The 23145-nt window shown below is 43.9% G+C and overlaps 1 protein-coding gene across 4 annotated transcripts in view; it reads left to right on the top strand.

Moving 5' to 3' along the window:
* Positions 1-23145, top strand: part of Wdfy4 (WDFY family member 4) — a 218847-nt gene that overhangs the window by 105552 nt on the left and 90150 nt on the right. For all 4 annotated transcript variants that reach the window (XM_029469142.1, XM_029469139.1, XM_029469140.1 and 1 more), the window contains 2 exons: positions 1303-1488; positions 3140-3276. In XM_029469142.1, coding sequence (XP_029325002.1) covers positions 1303-1488; positions 3140-3276 — 323 coding nt within the window. The remainder of the gene's footprint in view (positions 1-1302; positions 1489-3139; positions 3277-23145) is intronic.

Raw genomic sequence — 23145 nt, 5'->3', positions numbered from 1 at the left:
TACTGTATGTGTGTTGGGGGCCTCATATCAGCTGGTGTATACTGTCTGTTTGGTGGTCCAGTGTTTGAGCGATCTCAGGGGTCCAGATTAATTAAGGCTGCTGGTCCTCTTACAGGGTTGCCCTTCTCCTCAGCTTCCTTTCACCTTCTCTAATTCAACAACAGAGGTTAGCTGCTTCTGTCCATTGGTTGGGCGCAAATATCTGCATCTGACTCTTTCAGCTGCTTGTTGGGTTTTTCAGAGAGCAGTCATGATAGGTCCCCTTTTGAGCACGCCATAGCCTCAGTAATTGTGTGAGGCCTTTGGACCTCCCCTTGAGCTGAATCCCACTTTGAGCCTGTTGCTAGACCTTCTTTTCCTCAGGTTCCTCTCCATTTCCCTCCCTGCAGTTCTTTCAGACAGGAACAATTATGAGTCAGAGACGTGACTGTGGGATGGAAACCCCATCCCTCAATTGATACCCTGTTTTCCTGCTGAAGTCTCCTCTCCCTACTGTTGGGAATTTCATCTAAGTTCCCTCTTTTTGATTCCTGAGAGTCTCTTACCTCCCAGGTCTCTGGTGCATTCTGGAGGGTCCCCCAACTTCCTATTTCCTGAGATTGCCAAGGCAACTCTTATAAAAGCAAACATTTACTTCGGGCTAGCTTACAGTTTCAGAAGTTTAGTCCATTATCATTATAGGCAGAAGCATAGCAGCATGCAGGCAGACATGGTGCTGGAGAAGGAGCTGAAAGGTCTACATCTTAATCCCAAGGCACCTGGAGGACATTCTCCTCTGCAGGCAGCTAGGAAGAGGATGGGGGGGTATCTCTTCTGTACTAGGTGGAGCTTGAACATAGGACCTCAAAGCCTATATCCACAGTACTGTACTTCCTCCAACAAGGCCACACCCACTCCAACAAGGCCACACCCACTCCAACAAGGCCACACCTCCTAATAATAACAATTCTCATGGGCCAAACATATTCAAACCACCACAGTTACTAAGGAGTCACATGAGGGATGCCACTGGAATCAGACAGAATTGAGGATTGGAGAGAGACTCCTTTATCCCTTGATCTCATTTGTTAGTTTTGGGCATGAGAGGCAGACAGGTCTTACTTAGTAAGATGTAGACATGGGAATAAGGAAAAAGCCAATTTATATGGATGTTGGTAGTGTTGGCTCTACATACTGACTACTGGGTGGAGATTGCAATGCTGGATGATTAAGACATTAAGAAGTGATATTCTGTCTTGTGGTCTCTTGGTCCTGTTTGGGGAGAGGCCACCTTCACCATGCTGTGTGTACTCTCTTTCTTAGTTCAGCACAGCATCCAGAAGTCAGTGCGGGCACTGTGGCAACAGCTGGTGGCACAGAGGCGACAGACCCTGGAGGATGCCTTCAAGATAGATATCTCCGTGAAGGCTGGGGAAAGCGAAGTGAAGATCGAAGAGGTCACCCCACTTTGGGAAGAGACGATGCTCAGAGCCTGGCAGCATTACTTAGGTCTCTGTCCCCTCAAGTCAAGGAACAAAAAACTTCTAGGTCTCATAGAGCCATTATCCCCCAAGGTTCCACTCAGGGCCAGAGACTTTTAAACCCAGATTCCTCCCAAAGCCAGGACCTTTTCTGTTTCATACATTTGGTGGGTGCGGTTTACATCATGAACTTTTCTTATCTGCCGTCACAAAGAATGAATGCTGTATTTATGTGCTGGGGGAAAGGAAGGCTAGAAGTACCAACCAAGCAGACAGCTTGCAGACAGCTTGCATCCCTTAGAGGGGCTGGTTTCTTGTCCAGGGCTCTGGCTAAGGCTTGTGAGATTGTAGCACTAGGTCTGGCCCCAGTGACCACTGATCAGCTTTGAAACTTGGCTCCAAGCTACACAGCAGCCTTGAGCTTTAGGCTATGCACTGTCACTTCATGAAGTGAATGGCTATCCTTAAAATAGTAACATTAAAAAAAAACAAATATTCTGCCTTCATGGTTATCGATTCAGCAATGAGATTTTAATTTTGCTTGGCGGTGAGGTTTTGAGGTTCAAAATTCATATGCTTCTTTAAAGTCTTTCAACATCACAAAAGTTTACAGCACCTCAAGAGGTAGGTGTTTGCTTGTCTATTGGCCTACTGTCCAGATATCCAGAGCCCTTATCTAACTGGCTTTCCAAATTGTACTGGAAGATATGCTTCATATGTCTAACTTAGTCTATTCATGGAAGATATGCTTCATATGTCTAACTTAGTCTATTCACGCTGCAACATAAGTTGGATAGTTTATAAATAACATCAATTCAATTTCTTAGAGCTTTAAAAGCTAAGAAGTCCAATATCTGGGTATATGAAATTGGTTGTCTAGTCAGAGAGCTGTCTGCTTCCAAGTCAGGCCTTGTTGTAATATCCTCACAGTGTGATGGGATGTTGTGTCTTTACCTAATAGAAGGAATGGAAGGACAGAGAAAGCCTGAGCCCATTTCCTTCAGCCTCTTTATAAGGCATGAATCCAGCCCTGAGGATGAAGCCTCATGACTTTGCCACTTCCTGGCATCACAATGGGGATATTACATGAATTTTGGAGGGAGCACACTCAAGCCATAGCAACAGGTGCACATGTAGTTTGGAGCCACAATATTAGATTGTGTGTGAGAGTAATAAAGTGTAATAAAAGAAGGCACATATGCCCATGGAGATGTAAAGGTATGCAAAGCTGAGACTGACTCTGAAGCACTCTTCCACTAGCAGTCAAGTACTGAACACTTTAAATGTTCCAGGTCCTTTAAGCACATGCTTTTAGCTCACCCTAATGACACCCAGTGGGTCTGAATTCTTCCATCTCCATTCCATCCTATGAGAACACAGAGGTTTAGTGAGGTTTAGTGACTCTGGGATGTCACCTTATGTTCTCATGTTTTGCTAGACACCAGTGAGCCATGGAGACAGGAGTTTGGACCAAGTCTTAGGGTCCCCACAGACCACACACATTTCTTAGTAGAAGGAACATCTGAAGACCACAGGGTGAGCCTGCAGTTTATGCTGCTTCTCTTTGGCAGAAGGAATGCACTATCCCGGCCCTAGAGAGCCCTTTGCCAGCCAAGCCAGCTGTGGAACTGGTGTGTGTGTGCTCTTCTTTCAGCTTCAGCTCTTATCTCCTCCCACAGCATCCGAGAAGAAGTCACTGGCCAGCCGTTCAAGTGTCACGCACCACAGCAAAGTGACTTCATGGAGTGGGAGCCTATCCTCAGCCATGAGACTGATGCCAGGGCGACAGGCAAAGGATCCTGAGTGCAGAGCAGAGGTGAGCCTAGAACCCTTGACCTGGGAGATGTCTCAGGGATCTCAAACCCCAGTTGTGGTATCTCCTCTCTGCTGTCTGCTACTTGTAGTCACGTTCCACAATCTCTGAGTGTCTGAGGGTGTGCATGTGCCTTCCCCGTTGGGGCTATGTATAGAAAAACCAGGTCTAAAACTAGATTTAACTGGAATTGGATCTGGGTTACTTTTCAGCACCAACAGCAGGTATTCTTGGAAGACCTAAATTTTAAAAAACAAATTCATTTTGAAACGAAGAGAACACGTTTCAAATTTTAAAATCAGCTAGACTTCCCTACACTGGTCACCCTGTTGGAATAGGCACAGACCAGCCACAGACAAGGATACTAAAGAATGGGCATGAAAGGTTCTGAAAAGAGGGAACACTGTGTTGAGACCCAGCAGCCCTCAGACCCCACATCCATCACTCATCTCCACGAGCCGCCTTTGTCGCTACCAGAAGGCACGGTTCTCAGGTACATATGTACACTGTGATGTCATAAGATAAGAGCATCAACTATTTGCCCTGGGGTCTGTTTAATTATTTTTAAAAATTAATTTTGATTATTACAGCTGATTACACCTCAGTGAGCAATGTAATTGATATTTTCTAATGTATCCCAAGGAACATTTTGTATAACACGCTTTTTGTTGTTGAAGGTTAAAGACTCCGTTATTGGTTTTTCCCTAAATATGCCCACATCATTAGTCCCTCCAGTGAGGAGGTCGCCATCTGGAAAAAGCAGCATGGAGACATTATTCAGGCACGAGTGCATGAAATTGGTGTTTTCGCATCTTCTGTCTCTCTTCTGGAAAGAAGAGGCTTGTAATTAAAGGAGTTGGTGCTGGAGGAAGCATTATTCATCCGGTGTTATTCCTTATCATGTCAGCGCTGACAGCTCTATAGCACTGATAAATTGTTCCTGGGAGTGAGGCATATGAGGTAGGATTCGTCATGGCTCGCACCTCTCTTCCTCTGCAGGAGAGTATGGACTCGTCCTGACATGGAAGCTGAGCTTTGAGTCAAGGCCAATTTCATAGACGTCACTTACTTTGATAGATGTGATTTCTTACCCCACCCCACCCCGCCCCCTTCCCCCCTCCCCGACCCCATCGCAGTCCTTTCTGGGATCAAATCGTGATGTTGTCTCTGACATGGTGAAGGCCTTGAGAGTCAGAGGCTGAGGACTTGGCCTCTCTCCTCAGGCCTCCAAAAGCCAGCTCAGGGTGTTCTAGAGGCTTGGGGAATCTTGAGTGATTGATACTGTGGCCAGCCAGTTTTCTCCTTAGCAGGGATATTGCTTTTCTGCCCAATCAATGTCAGTTGCTCTTGTTTCAGAACAAGCTGAGAAGCTGTTTTTCCACCTGTTATAAGAACGATTTGTTTTGGTTGATTTCCAAGGGTTTAACCCATGGTGACTTGGTCCGTGTGCTTAGACAGAACACCATGGTAGGCAAGCATGTGTGTAGGGAAGAGCCTCACCTCCTAAGGTTTCTAACCCTTCCTAAAGTAACATCACTGCTACGAGCTGATGATCAAGTGCCTGACACATGATACAATGAGCCCATGGGGGAACAATTTGTATTCAAACCACAGCAGTAATCAAATACCACCCTATTTGGGCAGAAACACTGTCATAACATAGTGTTCATTGATATCAGGTAGAGAGAAATGGTCTGTATTGTCTCCTCAGTTCTTCTACTGACCTAAAGTTATTCCAAAATGCAAAACATATTACTATCTACTGACACACATGTAAGGAAAAGCTTTGGCAAAGAGAAGAGGGGCCCAGGCACTGGGAGGCACTGCGGAGGGAACAGAGCAAAGAAGATTACTTTAGGTTGGAGGCAAGAAAGGGAGAGACTTGGAAGGCAGTGTAGGGAAGAAAGGCCAAGCAGGAAAAGCCCAAGGGTGCTGGCAAGGGTGCAAGACAGGAGCCAGTGCCAGATAAGAAGCAAATTATATACTGGATGTGTCTGTAAGTGTGAAGTTGAATGGGGGGCACGTGGTGGGGTCTTGTTTATGTACTGGCCAGGTTAAAGATGATGCACCTGAGGCAAAAGGGTGTCCAAGGGGGGTGTTCCACCATTTAAGTGGAGAAGGCTATAGTACCCTAATCCTACAGTGGTAGGAGTATCCAACATCAAAGAGCGTGGGAAAATTCTGCCCAAGGCTGGGAGGGATGAAGACAGGAGCCCACTAAGGCCAGCGGAAATGACTGAGAATAGAGAAGTCTTGGGATGTGAGGTGAGTGAGAGCAGTGTAGAGAATCTGTTGGCAATGAGGAAGATGAGAGCCAGAGGGCATGGGGGTGCTTAAAGGAGTGGGAGTGCATCTGAATGCATAAATCTGCTAATCCATGTCTTATTGTGTGGAGTGTAAGCTGGGCTTCTTCCTCCTTGTCTCTGGAAACCCACATAGATGCTCTCTACCTGTGTACAGCTTCCTGTGTAAGCAGTCACCAGCCCCACCTGAGGAGGGAGACCCTGTACTAGTCTCCCATAAGAGCCTGAGGCCATTTGTAGGAAAAGGGCACTTGACAAAGTGATGAGCCTGTGTCTACCACATTCCACTCTTCCTCCTCCCAGTTGCTGTTTTCCATACCATGGCAGAATGCTGAGATGGACTTGTGGAGGGACAGAAAAGCTGTGCAAATGTTTCAATGGAGTTGCTAAAAGCTTTGGGGTGGTTGCCAAAGCCAGAAAAGCATTTAATATTGCTTCCAGGGTCCTCTAAAGATTGTCCTTGACCATATATGCCAACTGTATCAGCATCCCTGTAAACACCATCAGTAGCCATACTTGGGGACCTTGGATAGTCTGCCACTCAGAGCCCATCTCCTATGACCTCCATCTCTGATCCTATACCATAGACACAGCCTCCCATGGGGCAGCCTTACCCATGGCCAAGACCCACACCAGCAAATCACTGGCAGCTCCATTGAGGACCACTCTTGCTAATGTCCTTGGTGAAGGAAGTGAAACTTGTGGCCAACTACTCTAAACTCTCTACTCCTCACCTCTTTGTGGACATTTTCAAACATGTACAGAAGCAAAGGGAGCAATAGTCATGAGACTGTGGTATCAATTCATTCCTCCAAGATGTCCTCCTCTGCCCTTTCACCTCCCTGCCACCCCAGCCATCACCTACATTATTAAATGCTTGTGTACTTGTCTTCTTAAAGAAGTCATAAAGCTCAAAAGTAATTGGGGACGAGAGAGTGAGTAGACAGAACTGAAGGGTTGTGAGGGAGTGTCTTGTGGGTGCCTTGCTGTTGTGTCTATGCTAGTGCCTTGTGATGAGGGACTGGGGATGATCTTGCTGAGGCTGAACCTGGAGGAGGAATGCAGTCTGCTGGTGACACCTCCTCCATCTTCTAGTTTAGTACATTAGCCTTTCTGTAGTCTGGAGTGAATGGACTCGTAGGCAAGCCACAGACCTACTCCCTAGGATATAAAACTTCTAATCATGAGAGGCCAAGGGTTAGACCAGATTTTTCAAAAATAGTTACAATGGGCTTTGAGACAAAGTTGAGGTGTATGATCGAGGAGAGAGTAAGAGCTGGGGAAGAAAAAAAAGGCAATTACCAAAGCAAACCAGAGCTCTCAGATGCTCAGTTGTCAAGAGTTGGAGTCAGAGATGTTGAAGAGCTTAATGAAACATTTAGAGAATTTGAAGCCCACAGGGTTGTCACACTGAATACTACCATATAAATATATAGCAAATACAATCTAATGTTTGTGGGTAAGAACAGACTTCCACAGGACACAAACACGACTTTAAAATACATTTTGGAGCAAGCAGGTAGTCTAAAGTTGGGGGAAAATTAAAATGTATAGGGAGTTCTAAAATGGAGGTGTAGAGGGTCTAGAGAGGGGTTGGTCTCATTGAAATGTTCTCACCAGCATGAAGAAGAGAAGATATTCCCACTGTGCCCACAAGACAGGAGATGTGTGGAGTACTAGAAGTCAAGGATAGTGGCTGAGACCAGAACATACTGACTTTCTGAGGAATTACTTAGTGGCAAGGAAAAAAATCACAAGAGAAAGCAGTTAAATAGGTCTATCTGTTCAGGAAAAAAACCATCAACAAAGATATGTTTGAAAACAATGTATTTTGAAATTTTAGTGGTGTAAGCACCATTGCTAAGACCTAGAAAATGGAATTTGGGGTTTTGTAATTGTGGTGGGTAAAGCGGTCAAAGATTCACTCTGATACCAGATGGCAGGATCTCCTGGCATGGAGACAGTACATATGAGACCTCATCGTCTTTTGAACAACACAAGGGCATTTCATTTATGGGGATTTGAACCGAAGGGACCCAGAAATGGCCAGAGGTGGCCAGGCTGCCTTCTTGAACAAAGAAGGCTTTTATTGATTTGAGAGTGAGACTAAAATTTGGTAATTATTCAGTGATCATTATTCAGGGCACAGTTTCAAAAGGTTTTGTGGTTTTTGCTGCTGTTGTTGTTGTTGGTGGTGGTGTGGTTGTTGTTGTTGGTGGTGGTGGTGGTAGTGGTGTGTGTGTGTGTATTTGAGCATGTACATGCACATGTAAATATAACATGCTGCCCTTAGGGACTATGGGCTTCTTTATGGCTTCTATGCAGGACATTAACCTCAGAACTTGGAGTCCCTCCTGTTAGTACCGTGACTGCCTTATGAGGGCGCCTTGGCTGTATGGTTTATAAATCACAGGACCACATGGTTTTCAGTGCTTGTGTTGGGACTACAGGAGCTGCTGAGTCCCTGACTCCCTTCTGTTGCCAGTGTAGTGATGTTCTATGAATGTCCTGGTCTAGACCTTGTGATAAGATTGGGCAACTGTAGGTGTCTGAGCTGAGAAATAACAAGGGTGAAGACATGCATCACAGACCAGTGGCTAACAGACTAAGCTTACTCTGAGTTGAAATGGGTGACTCATTTCGGAGATGCACAGCATGCTGCAGGCCGTGGCTGGTGAAGCCCAGCACACAGTTTGCAGGCCACTTTTCTGGAGGAGATGGAGAGGATGCTTGCTCCCAAAAGCACAGCACTTGAAAGCCAGAGCTAGTTGTGCAGTTGCCAATGGCTATTATCAAGGAGTTTGCATGTGTGCGTGCTATGCTTTTAAAGGCTGCCAGCTCAGGTCTGTTCACCCCAGCATCACCACCAATGTGCACAAGCTGTGGTGCTGTGACATTAGGATGACAACGAGGCCACTGGGCGATGGGGATTTGCTCTTCCATTATAGTTTTACAGACCAATGTCATACTCAGAAGTTACACATGTGTAACTATAGTTTATCACAGTAGACATTTGTCAACAACAGCAGCAGCCCCACCATGGTGCCAGCACCCAGAATCCTGGGGATGATCAACAGCATGCTAAAGGAAGGCAGTGACTCTTCCCCCTCCCCCAGTTTTAAGCGAATTTTATTTGTCACCGTTTATCATGAGCCAGTTACAAGAATCTGAAAAACAGACGTAAATGAACAAAAGCAAACACGGATACCTTTAATGATGTTTCTTCGCTGAGTACATCATTTGTGAGGCATCTTTATCTTCATAATAGAAGGATAATTAACATCACTAATTATCTAATTAAGTTCATTAAGCATCCACCAACAGTGCACCGTGAAGTTGACATTATGTTCCACTGTCAACAAATGCTTTTGATTTCTTAGGAAGTAATTAAAATGTAAATTAGCATGCAATTATATGCACAGGGGAAGTTTTGAATCAGATATTCATTTCAAAACTGCTTAGAGCAACATCGTTTTTATTTTTTTTCTCCTTCTTCAATAAAAAGAATCGTTTTGCTATTAGCAGTGAGCATTAATGTTACTATTGCACTGTTCTGTGTTTGAATTACAGAAAGGACTGTGCACCATGGCACTCAGCTATGTGTGGAGAGATTTGTTGCTGTGCGGTGTGGTCTTTTTTTCTTGTTTGGTCACTTTTTTTTAAAGTGTTTCCTTATGGTTGTGCTCTTCATGTAAAAAAAATATTACAACTGATACTTTCTTGTAAAAGATGTTCATAATTCATATTTTAAATTCTTTAACTAGGCTTGCTTTTAAAGGACATTTCAGAGCTAATACATACATATATATATGTATTATGTATATACATATATATATATGACGATTTATTTATTTTATGTGCCTGAATGTGTCTACGTATCTAAGTACAACATGAATGTGCAGGACACTACGGAAACCAGAAGAAGGTGTCAGATCCCTGGGAACTGTAGTTACAGGTGGTTGTTAGCTGCCTATTGTGTGCTGGACCCAAAGCCAGGTCCCTTGTGCAAGCAGCAAATGCTTTTAATGTCTGAGCCATTTTTTAAACCTATTTTTATGTATCCTTTCTATCAGTTATGTTTGGGACGTTAACTGGTGTTTTGAGGAAAGCAGGAGAGATCTATTCTACCTACTCAGGAAAGAGGGATTGCATCCATCAAGCATGTGGTCCTTGGTTCCACCGTTACATTCTGCTTTCTTTGTGTAGCCTGTGATTTCTAGTGCAATGTTAGAACTGTAAAAAGTCCATGGTAGGACTAATAAAATCGGGAACCTTCTTTAATTAAGATCCTTCTGAAACATTAGGGCGCCCCCCAGATACCTACTGGAGGAACATCTCCCCAAGAAAAGAGCCTCTTTATCCAAAACTCCAAAGCGTTCATTAGTGGGATAATTGAGATTAGATCCTGAATATCTATCTCCTAATGTAGCAGAAGGTCCAGGATACACGATGTTCTCTCTGTCGTCTTTGTGCGTGAATTTTTGTGTCATTTGAGGATTCAGTTGAAGCCGTCTGATTCATTGGTGTAGAGTCTCTCGTCCTCATATCAAACTACTTCAACTTCTTCTTGGATGATGTTGATTCTGGAGACGGATCTACTGGATTCAGGCCTTTCAGCTTTAAATAGATTTCAGATGAAAGCAGAGAACAGAGGCATCGAGACGGCCTTGTTCTCATAAAAAGTTCAAGGTCATGGCCTGAACCACTGACTGTTCATCACTGTGGGTATAGACCGATGCCTGATTGTTGAAACAGAGTGGCTGGTTTTCTAGTGAAACAGAATGGTGTCATTAAATGCATTGAATGAGGTGGCTGGCCAGGGTAAGCAAAGCATCACTGTCCAGGATTTTGACCTTTATCCAGACTAAAGCTCACAGAGACGACATGGTAGCCTATCTCCAATGCATATCCCAACTTCACTCTGAGCTCTGCAGAAAGCTGTGAGCTATGCTGTGCTTACCATATACTTAATGAAGGATGACTTACTCTCATATATCCATTCAAAGTGGACTCCCCTTAGCTCATTCATTAAACAGACATTGATGAGCTAGCAAGATAAAGCCAATCTGATAATGCCAATCTGATGTGCAGCAAGCATCTACCTGATCTACCCAATATGATTTCCTACAGCGTGATTTTTCCTACTCTTGATTTATTCTGAAAACTTCTCTTTGTATAGCATGTCTCATTCACAACTTGAGGTGGCAAAATTTATGTACTAAATGGTCAGTGTTAATGTAGCCTAAGTGTGGTTGCCTGCAGTCCTTTTCACAAATGGCCATACTCACCCTTGTCTGGTCTGTCCTTTACTCAGACAATTGTCACAGTACTCTGTAAACTCACCTCTTTGACTATCCTTTCGATCATCAAGCCTTTCACAAATTGTTTATGATGGGGTAAGTGTGCAAAGCCATTCAAGAGAGCAGGACAGAGATAGTGCAGGTCCCATAAGTCACCGGCTTCTTCTCTACCTGGGGTCGCCACTGCATATTGAAGGATGTGTCATTTCAAAATCATCCTTGTGCTTAGATTTTGTAAATTAAAAGCATTTAGTCTTACAATTTAAAGGAAGTCTGCCTCAAATCCTTTTGAAAACTGAACGTGGGTCTTGAAAGGAGAGTCAGCCTCAGGAATAGCGCTGAGGTTCCGATGTTTGCACATGAAATTCCTGGTAACCTTAAAACCTGAAAACTGGACTTATGTTCTGGTCTAAGTGACCAGGAAATGCTTTCAATTAGGCATTATAAATTTTGGAATGAGGTGACATACATTTTTGTTGATTTCTCTAAATTCACATTTTAAAGACTTAAATGTATTCATCAAAGCAAAAAAAAATGCTTTATTGTTCCCAAAGACAGAAGTGTCCCCAACTATATAAATGATAGAACGGCAGATGGTCGTGGAGTGGAGAATCAGGCTGGGGCCCTCCTGAGGCGTTGCTGCCATTCACAACCCGCTAGGCGCCCCGCTAGCAGCCCGGCCGCTGGGGCGCCTGTCGCGTGAGTTACAGCCGCGTTCTCGTCCTGGGACCCATCTATTATGAGAAACCATTTTGGTTAATTAAAAAAGTCTTTCAAAGTCTCAGAACGGGAAGTTCAGAAAATTTCTTCTCTTTGCCGTTGTTGATGGGGGTTGGTGCAAACTTGGCTCGTTGGCCTGACAAAGAAGAGAGGAGAGGTTGAACATAGAAGACAGTATGAGGAGAGTATAAGAAAGCCTTTAGATCTGGTCTTGAATGGGCTGAGCACAAGACTCAGGGGTCCTTGGCTACTAATCTACCAGCTAGTCCTACCCTAGCAGAGAATATTAAAGCAGTGGCTGGGAGCTTTGAGTAAAAAGAACAATGCAAGTGAGAAAGCTTGTATTGGACCAATTTGGATTCATAGACTTTAGCATCAGGGACCCTAGACTGGCGACAGTGGAGAAAACAGAAAGACACCTCTCTCTGAGTAGAGCCAGACAGAAAACCAAAGGAATGAATGATTAAGAAGCCATGTGTAGAATCAACCAACCAGAGGAGAAATGCCTGCTCTGTCAGAGAGTTCTAGAAGGCTTCTCAGGGAAGTGATAATGGGGTGAAGGAAGAGCTAGTAGCAAGGTCTTAGGGTGAGAATGACCTTGAGGCTACAGACTGGCTCCTCCGGCTGAGTGTAGACATCAGATGGAGGTGTGGACCAAAAGGAGGGGGAGAGGAACCAGTTGCTAAGCAACTTCCCAAGTTGTCCAGGGTCAGAGAGGGACATAATCCTCTGTGAGTCCTACTTCTGTGTCTTTATCTCCATTCACCTTTGGCTGTCATGGCTCTTCTCCATTAGTCCCTCCTCCAGCATTTCACACACAGACTCTTGGTTCAGGCTGGGGTTTGGGATGCTAAGAACAAAAAGCATTGCCCCTGACTGTAACATAGGTAAGTAAAATACTTGTGGCATGAGAGGTTTCTGTAAGGAAAGCAGAACCTAAGCAGGGTTAGGAAGAACTCAACTTGAGACTTGAGGGAGAAAGAGGGTATAAAGGCAGATTGGTGGGAAAAAGAGTGGCCCCTTCTGACGCAAAGCGACAGTCAGTTATGACCATGGCCATCTGCCTACGGGCCGGTTGCCAGTTCGGAATGACTTGAGTGCCATATCTAGTTTTATGTATTTATTTATATTTTGACTCACTCTCCAAATTATTTATGAAACATTTAAATGAAGATGCATTCAATAAAGAAATGAGATTAAAAAACATAATAGAAGCAAGTGGTTTCCGAGGAGTTAGGATCATAAATACAAGGTCTATAAAGACATAAGTAAGTCAAAGCTTCAATCTAAGCCCAGTTTCCTGGGAACCACCCTGTGCTGGGAGATTGGAAATTTCACATACTAATGTCTCATCCAGTAACTGCTGCTACCCTGATACAGGGCCTAGGCTTGAGACCAAGGGAACAGGAGGAACTCTGCAGGTAGCCCCTGCCTGGCAGCTTAGCCCTGCCTCAACTTGCCTTCACTCCCCTACTGTGACTTTTTAAGGATCATACCCATTGGTTGTCCTGTCACATGCTAAAAAACCATCATCAGGTCGCACGATGTCTAGAACAGACTCGGATCTGCAGTCATGTTTTGATCCTGTTAGACCCTCCCCTTGTTGCAAGAATTTACTTTCTTCCCTTGGGCATTTGTGGTCCTCTCTACTTAGAGCCTCCTCCATCCATTGGCCAATCCCCTTTCCTATGCTTAAAGAACAAAGCTACTTCTGACAGCCCACCAAACCTTGTCTAGACTGAACATGAGCCTGGCCTACTACATCTTAGTCTTATTTACTCTTCTCAGGAGTTTCACATCCATATTGGGAAAATACTATGCCCTGCTTATCTCTAAGGCTCTGGAGTCAGCACAAAGCCCAGATAAAGGGTGGCTGTTGTTTATGCATTCTTTCCCCACAATGGCTATCCCTGTGAGCATCCAGACAAAGGGAGAAGAAAACTGGTTGCTGACCAGGTGATTTGGAGATCTGGTATGGATCAACAATGGGCACCTACTAGCAAGCCCCGGTGTGGGTCTCAAGAATAAATCAGGATAACAGTTTTGGTGAGTGTTCTATGGGTAGCACCACCCCCCCAGTGTTTGTGTGGGTGTGTTTGAGTGTCTCTCAGAAAGCTCCATTTGGGGCCCTGGGTGGTAGCCAGAGCTGTCCTAAGAATACAGAGCAAAGGTCTACTCTGAGGATGGAAGCAACAAGCAGGCGTGGCTAAGGGTCCTCAGTCTGCTTACCGAAGGCATCTTCTGCGTGAGTTCTAGCTCCTCTTTTCTTTCTCTCTGTCCATGACACGTCATCAGTGTTGTTCAGGTGCTTCAGTGTCAGGCGTTGCTTGGAGTGAAAGCACCCGCTCTAGACTGAACCTCCAAAACCAAAGCAGCCAAAGTCCCCAACCCTAGACCTTTTGAGCACCAACATTGCTCCCTAAGTGGGAGACTTCACACCTGATCCTGTTTGACAATTTGCATCCCAAACAGGGGTACACTGAAAATACATCAACTTGCCCATGAGGCCATAGGGTTTATATGAAGCATAGATTGGCTTGTGATATATATGTATGAGTTATCCATAATATCTCTTCATGGATCTGCAAATCTTCCAGAGTCTGCCAAACTGTATCACTTTTGCATGAAGGATGCTGACACAGCGCAGACCTTCGTAACACAATGCTGTATGTGGGGCAGCATCAACTATAAATACTTATTCCGTCACTGGTCCAGAAGCTGTAGCAGAAGTCTGATGTGCTTTCCCTGGGAGCTTCCTCCTCTGTCCACTTGGTGGTTCCCCCTCCCATTTGGTACTCTGAGGAACCAGGGATTGGGACACGGTCCAGCCCCTTACAGTATCTTAAGCCTCAGATGTGTTCCCTTGAGTTGCAAACTCCTTGACATAACTCAATGTCCATCTTTCACTTGGGTCTCTTCTTGTAATTCCTAAATGTCTGTCCCTCTCTGAGGAGGAGTCTTGTGAGTGGGACTTCAGAGACACAGCAAGAATACGCTGTTAGGGAAAGGCCAGCCTAGTGACATTTTCCAGCTGTCTTGAGCCACACAGAAGCCCTGACACCCTGAGGAAGAAGAAATGGTTGGCTTGCTTCCTCAAGACACCTTGCATCTTGCAATTTTAAAGTCTTTATTCCTGGCTACACTAGAGTGTTTTTTTTCAAGTAGTCATTCTCCATGTACTCATGACGATTGAATTTAATAAAAACATCACAGTTCAAAAAAAGACAAATTAGAACCCACTGTTCATCTTAGAAATTAATATGTGAGTGAGTTTAACAAGAGATGAATTGCACTGTGGTGAGCCGGTCCCTCTTCACCCACTCTGGGCCCCAGTTGTTTGTCATTATTGCTGGAAATATGATTATTACTCTGGTATTGCTTGACATTTATTAAGAATCCAGGGGCTGAGCCTCCACAGCAGAGAAAAGTGCAATTATCTGGGCACTGAGAGTAAGAAAATCTCCTGGCCTAAGTCGTCCAGACCCTCAGTGAGGCAGACTCCAGGCTGCTCTATCATTCTTGTGTTCTTCACAGTGAGCAGCTAGGATCTAAAAGCACAAACAGACATGACACAGGATTTGTCAGCAAATGGGGAAAGTGTTACATTAAGTTTTTTCTTTCTTATTAATTGCTCCTATTATTTACTCTCATCCGGATTTTTGTAAGAATGCACAACTCAGGCTATGTCAGCTTTATTTGCTCTGCTGTGTGTGACTCAAGACGATGTAAAATATAGGCACTGTTGAGGTATAGCCATCCCCTTCGTCCATGGTTTTGGTCTTTGTAGTTTCAGTTACCTGTGGTCTGAAAATATTTTTACTTTCACAACACTGCTATGGTCAGTGGCGTATGCGTGATGAAGGCCTTTAGACCCCACTCTGTTGTGCCCAGGCTGTAAATTTGCCACTTAATCTGACATCTCCATGCCTTACACACCTACCCCCCATCAGTTGCTGGGTAGCCATCTTGCTTACAGGATTTCTTTACTAAATTCAGCAGTCTCTGGCAATCCGAGATCACACAGAACACTGAGGCACACAAGGCTTGTGTTCAATATCTTTTATTTTTTTCTGTGAGCAGCCCCTCAGCCCCAGCCAATAGGGCTGCGTACTCACATTGCCAGTGAGACAGAGAAAATTGAAGTTGTCAACAATGAAAAGGAGACAAAATTCATATGGCCGCGATGCTGAAACCTGTGGTCTGTAACACATCTTCTACCTGTGAGGTGGTGAGGAGGAGACATTCGTTCGTCTGTAGCCATCTGTCAAGGCCAAGGGTCTGACACTGGGACATGGCTACTGACTCAGCTCCAGACTTCACTTTGTCTTCTCCATTTTACCATTAATCCAGGGTCACCAAGGAGCCACGCTGCATGGACTTGTCAGCCTCACCCCCTAGCCTCCTCTGCCCAGCAACAGTCAACATAGTCTTTGTTCTTGTTCTGATTTTGATGGTTTGAGAGATACCAGCCAGCTATTTTTTAGAGTGTCTGCCAAATTTTATTTGCTTACTGTTCTTCTGGGGTCACTTTGGAAAGGAGAAGACAGAGGTCTGGAAAGGTGGTGTTAATGAGTATTTGATAGTCATGTGACATCATCACACGGTGTCAACCTTCATCACGCTGTGAGATTGTATCTGCCAGCCTTTTCTACTGCCATTGCTTATTTCTTCCTTCCCCGTTCCCTGGAATTCAACCCACTAAGTCCACCCCACCCATAAAATGCAGGAGTGAGTGCGCCCGACCGCCTGCGGAAGCAGGATGGCCTCAGGCTTGTCATTGGAGATTCTCCTGCGAGGAAGGGTTATGTTTTCTCCTCCATCTATGTATCCATTCCATCTTTTATTTATCTCAGTATGGACTCATCTATATTTATTGCAGAATTAGGGCTATGATCCATTAAGCCCATCAGGTGACGTGCCTTGTTTTCAAGTCATTGTAACATATTGCTCGTAACTGGCTTCATATTTGCATTTACTCTAACCCTCCTGATCTCCTTTCCTGACCTCAAGTATGTTTTCGTTGTTGTTGTTTGGTTTGGGTGGGGCTTTGTTGGGGAGGTACTCAGTTTTTCTGAGACAATGGATATGGAGTCTACCACTGATCCAGACTGCCTATACTCACAAATGTTTGATCACAGTTGTCTCCTAAAGCATCCTACCATTTCTGTTGTGTATAGTCCTCAGAAAAAAATCCCAGTTAAGTCGCAGTGAGAAGCACTCTCAGATCCACCTGACCCGAAATAGCAAGTTCATTCTCACTATCACTTACTCTTATCCTGCATGTATGTTACAAATTGGCCATGGATTCAGAGGGCCTTAGCTTTGGTTACTCTGGCTCCCAGCGCAGCCGCTATCCAGAATGTTCTGTTTTATGATCGGGTTAAAAAAGAGCTTAAGGACACATCCCCCTGTTCTCATGTAGCCCAGAGTCAGCAAGAACTCTGATATCACAGAAAAACAGGAGGGAGGATCTAGAACTCATGGCCAAAGAGCACTAATGTCTGTATGTATATGTATATATGTCTGTGGGTACATGCATACATACATACATATATATGTTTTCATTAATATATATGTATATAAATGTTTTTACTATCTATATTATAATTTATATGCATTTTCATTTTCTTTTCCATGCAGATATAATTGTCATTGTTTTCATCGTAATTGCCTATTGTTTTCTATTCCCATCAAAAACTCACACCCTGGCAGGAGCGTGGTTCCCATGTCACTAGAGCTTTCTCTGATGCTAGAGCTGCAGTGAACTGTTGTGTAGAGCATCTGGTTAAAGTAGCAAACGGAAGCGTCCATCTTTACTGCGGAGACTTGTGACAACCCTTTGTGTGAACAGTCCACAATGGCTGCATAGCCTTCTGTGACAGGGCCAAAGCTTTCCTCTAAGTGTAGACATGTAAATTGTTTCATTGTCAGCTTCTATAAATAGGTTGGCCAAAAATAAAAATAAAGGCCATCTAGGTGTGTGTGCAGACATCTGATAATATCCTTGGGATAAATTATCAGCAATGAAATTTGTGGTCAGAACACTAAAGGACAGCACAGTGCTGAGCCACAGAAGCCAGGACTCAGAACAGAGTCTCTGCACTGGGGGTCTGAGCCTCCGCCCTCTGCTATTAGCCTTTCCCTTCTGGAGGACACACAACTGTGATTACAGGACTAATGACCCTTCATGCACACAAGCCAAATGACTCCTATCAGCGGAGAGCGGGTGCTTCCCTTTTGGACAATAGTGTCACCAGCAACAGGCCAGCCCCAGGGATACCCCTGGCAAAGCGACATCGTCAAGCTGTGGCCAGTGACTTAAAAATGATGGGATGTAATCCATTCCCCATCTCAGAACCAGGCTTCTACCCTGAAGCACTTGCTTCCTCCCTAAGGTGACTGGGAGAAAGCAGGGCCCTGGGTACCTTCTGTTAAAGCCTCCAGGAGCCTTCGGAGACCCTTTGTTCTGCTTCAGAGGCTCTTGAGTTCTTTAACAGACTGACAGTTGCTAAGCAAAGGCTATTCAGTTCCCATAAGTGACACAAAACTCTGGTGTGAATTTGTCCCTAATCAGTGTGCTCTGTCCACTGTTGTCCAGGCAGATGGGCCTCTGCCCTTGAATTGACTCAAATCTCCTGACAAATCCCTGCATCCTGTGGATAACAGCTTTTCAGCTTGAGGTCAGAGGCACTTAAAGTTTGTTTAGCATTGGGGAGATGCCGTAGGTGGAGGCGAAAATGGGGGAGACAGTCCAACATGCCTTTCTTTTTCACTCCGCTTACAGTCAATCATCCTCGCTTTGCTTCAGTGTCTGATTCAGCTAATAGGAGTAACAGCAGCACAGACTTATGAGGAAGCTGACTATTAGATGTGCTATTCACATACAGACCCCTTTATCAGCTGCCAAGTGCTCTGTGCCTGTCAGTAGAGAGGATAGGGCAGCATTTGGATTCTCCATGCTTGTAGATACGTCACTGCCGAGCTGCTGGTCAGACCCCCTCCCATTTGCAGGTCTCCCAGGACTCCTGCTGAGCCCTCAGGGAGAAAGCAGAGACTTCATACTTCTCTGTACTGGAGATGGGGACTCTGAGGGGTGAACCACCTCACTCTCCAGGTGACACCAACCTCTAATCCACATATGTGCCCAGCTGTACCTCTTCCCTTCAGTGTCCAAGCATGAGGGGCTCTCTCTCTGCCGTTGCTCATATCCTGTGCCACCAGGGACCTTCCTCTTGTCTTTGCTTTTTGACCTTGCCGTTCCTCTTTCCATGCCTCACCTCTGCCTAATATGCACTCAGCCCTTGGCACATGTTTTAGATTGATTACAGGGCCCTCCACTATTCACGGAAGCTCCCGTGTGTTACATCAAGTGGTGTAATAGATATTTGAGCCTAGCCTATGAACTTCTAGATGCCTCAAGTCATCTTTAGATTACTAATAACACCTGCTGCAATGCCAGTTCTGTGTGCTTGGTTGTTACACTGTACTATTTAAGGAATGAAGGCAAGAAAAAAAAATCCCTAAATATTCAGAACAGGCAAATCATCCCAGACTTAACTACGTAGCACTATGTATATAAGAATGTGGGTTTAAAGTTTTTCTTCTTCTCTTGGTTGACTCCTGGAATGCTCAATTCTGTCTTTAACCATTGGAGCCTGTGACCTTGTCCCTGGCTTCCTTTCTCTTCTCTTGCAGAGTGAAGCTTCTCAAAGGTGTTGTTCCTATTGGCTATGTCCACGTTCTTCTGTCCCGTCACTAGTTGAGCTATGGCCGATCGAGTCTTTTTTGTGAATGCCTTGCAGCCCACTCTCTAAGTGTGGACTCACGTCTGTTTCCTGGCCTCACTTTTTCTTCTGTGCAATCATTGAGCTTGAACCCTTCCTTATGCTTCCCTTACCACTGTCCAAGCCTTTGGTCTGAATCTTGCTAGGGCTCTTTAGGTTTCAGACTTTGTCCCATCAGTACCCACCTTGTTCTTCTGAGGAATGGTGTGTGGAGGCTTAACTAATCCCTGACTGCTAATAGCTCACAAATCCATATTGACCTGATCCACTTTACTGAGCTTTCCTCTGGGAAGTCCCAGCTGTCTTTTTTTGTTTGTTTGTTTGTTTGTTTGTTTGTTTCAAGACAGGGTTTCTCTGTGTAGCCCTGGCTGTTCTGGAACTCACTCTGTAGACCAGGCGGGCCTTGAACTCAGAAATCCACCTGCCTCTGCCTCCCGAGTGCTGGGATTAAAGGCATGCACCACCACGCCCGGCTTTTTTTTTAATCATACAGTCAAGTCTGCTCTTTTTCTCTTGTTTTTAAATCTCCCCTATTCTTTTCCAAGCTTATCAGATTTAAATTCACTTGGGTAAGCAAACCAGAAACTTTAGAGTTGCTCCTGCCTCTCATACAGTCACCAGCTCCTACGAACACTTCTTTACTGGTGGTCCTTGAACTTGATGCTCTAAAAATGAGGAAAAGGTGAATTAAATCAGACTTTTATGTAAGACCTCTGTGGTGACACTGAGGAGTAAGTGACATCCACAAAGCCTCATCTGAACTTTGGTTCAGGAGGTTTCCCTCTTCTGTGTCACCATCACCTGAGGCTTTATCTTTCCTGTTACAAGCCAGACATGTGGTTCACCTCTATACTGCAGAGCCTGGAGATTATAGAAGCTTAGTGAATGCTTGTGTGCTCAACAAGAGAGGCGAATCTAACTGGACATGAGTGAGTGTCTCTTCAGGAATACAGACAGCCTTGGCCACGGCTGCTACAGACAGGGCATTGGCTGGTTTGTCTGTTTGTTTTAACACTTTATTGATTCTTTGTGCATTTCACATAGTGCACCCCACTCCCACTCATTTCCCTGCCCCTTCTTATCCACTTTCTGCCTTTGCAACCTCCCCCACAAAAGAAGATAAAAAGTAAAAAAATAAACAAAACAAAACATCATAGAAAACAGCTTGTTGAGGAAGCTGTCATGTGTCCCACAGCTAAGGACAAATGCCAGAATTTTCCATGAGTGTACCTTTGAAGAGAGTAGCTAAATCTGTTTCTTTCTCTCCCAAACTGATCATATTTACAATTCTGGTATTTTTATACCTGTGATTTCTTTGAGTGACAGTTTACAACATACTTCTATTCCACAACCCCATTTCAGCTTCATACCAGCTTAGCAGATAGACTAAGGAGATGCTGGCCACTTTATATTGCCACGAATGATGGATTTGGTTCTAGAAAGATTAATTGATTTATTCATATGGTGTGGCTGCCAAAGGCCAGGAACCAAGATGTCTTAAGTCCCTGCTTTCTGCTGCCACACTCACATCCTACAATACCAGACCAATGCAAAGCCTTTTCTATCATCTTGCTGAAGCAGGTATGGCTGGGCCCGTTTCTCACCCCCCCCACCTCCTTAAGGAGTCAGACAAGGCCCTGCTCTTTCTGACAGGTGACAAAGTTGCTATCAGAAGGTATCTGCTTTATCTCAAGGGTCCCTGAGAGAACCTCGTTACCTAATTCATGTTGCCAAAGGCATTGCGTTTGCGAGAGTCGGGGTTCTTGCCTTTAATGCAGCAGCTGTGAGCCGTTCAACACTTACTTCACTAGCATTGATCATAACCTTTGCTTCACTCACAAATGTCTACAAATGATCTAACAGAAATTGAAGAAATTTTGCAAACAAGATTAAAAAGAAAGAAAGAAAGAAAGAAAGAAAGAAAGAAAGAAAGAAAGAAAGAAAGAAAGAAAGAAAGAGAGAAAGAAATCAGCTTACACTCATTACTCCCAGAATTGGATTTTAAAAATTATATTGTTTCCCTAATTTGCCAAAAAACAGTTTTCTGTTTTATTGGAACATAATAAACAGGAAAAATATCCAAATGGCAAGTATGTAAAGTAAGTATTTTAACAAAGAGAACATATAGTTGTCACCCAGATAAAAAGCCCGAGGCTAGCAGCATTCTGGCCCCTAGCCTCACTAGGTGTCCCCCATTCATGCCCCCACCCCTCAGCCCCAAATTCTGCATATACTGAATGCTACCTATTATTGTCCCACATTTTAAATTTTATGTAAAGAAAGTAGAAACATATATATTCTTTTGTAGCGTCTTTCTCCTCAATTATGCTTTTAAGATTCTATGGTGTCCTTGCACACAGCAACAATTCATCTTCTCTGTGGTAAAGAGAATTCTCAAGACTTTTGGTCTCTGGAGCACCTCACATCCTTAAAATTTATTGGAAAATCAAGCCAAAAGGTTTATTTACTTAGGTTATTTTGTGACACCTATTTGGTTATAGGTGACAGCTATCGGTTCTCTTTGTTAAAATACTTACTTTACATACTTGCCATTTGGATATTTTCCCTGTTTATTATTTACTTAGGCATTTATTGTAAAGGAAACTAAACCAGAATTCAAAAAATAGTGCACTTACTAATTAATTTTCAATACTAATGAGAATTCTATTGTCTGTAAAAATGAAAGATGCCCTAATGAATAATTACAATTTTTAAAACAAAAAGACTGAGAAAATGTGTTATTTTATATTTTAATAAATACCTTTAATTCAATGTCTGTGTACTTGGGGAGGAAGTAACAATTTACTTTTTAGGAAATATTGGCATTTTCCTTTGATAGCACACTAAGACACAATAAATAGCAACGTTTTTAAAGCTCACCTGAAATCTTAGTCAGTGAAATAGTTCTACTTTGTAACATGAAATTGTTTTTCTCTGTGTTGCATAAAGAAGAGAGACTTTAATCCATATTGTATTCTGAGACACTCATTATATAGCATGCGTGTCACATACATTAGAAAGACTGCTCTCCTGAGCTATATCTCATAGTTGTTGAAACATTTCATTACTCAGTGTGCCAGTAAGATTTTGTCAGCATAACCCTAGACATATCTGGGAGGACACCTCAGTTGCAAAAAAAAAAAGAAAAAGAAAAAGAAAAAAAGAAAAAGAAAGAAAGAAAGAAAGAAAGAAAGAAAGAAGAAAGAAAAGAGAACAAACAAAGAAAACCATCTCTAAGTGGAAAGGGCGATGTAAAAGGCAGTGGAGATGGAGGACAAGAGAAAACAAATCCCTTTCAATGAACAGGAGCAAAGCACAAAGCCCAGCAGAGACCCAGGCAGTATGCAGAGGACCTGCAGGGGACTGCTAGGCCCTTACATCTATCTTATGGCTTCTAGTGTAGTGTTTTATGGGATCCTGAGTGTGAATGTGTGGGTCTTTGTTTCTTGTGCTCTCTCTTGGGCTTCTTTCCTTCTGTTTGTGTTGTCCAACTCAAATGTATTAGCTTTTGCTTAATCTTATTTTATTTTATTATTATCCTTTAGAAGCCTGTTTGTTTTCTAATGAGAGAAAGAAAGAAGATAGATCAGGATGGGAGGAGAATGAAGGGGAGGGGAGGAGGAGGAACTAGGAGGAGTAGATGGAGGGAAACTAGAAACCTTAATCAGGGTAGAAAAAAGGAAAGAAAAAGGAAGGAAGGAAAGAAGGAAAGAAGGGAGGAAGGGAGAAAAGAAAGGAGGGAGGGAGGGAGGGAGGGAGGGAGGG

Source organism: Mus caroli, chromosome 14 (assembly GCF_900094665.2).
Source record: "Mus caroli chromosome 14, CAROLI_EIJ_v1.1, whole genome shotgun sequence".
Classification (NCBI taxonomy): domain Eukaryota; kingdom Metazoa; phylum Chordata; class Mammalia; order Rodentia; family Muridae; genus Mus; species Mus caroli.
This window is presented reverse-complemented; position numbering and strand designations above follow the sequence as displayed.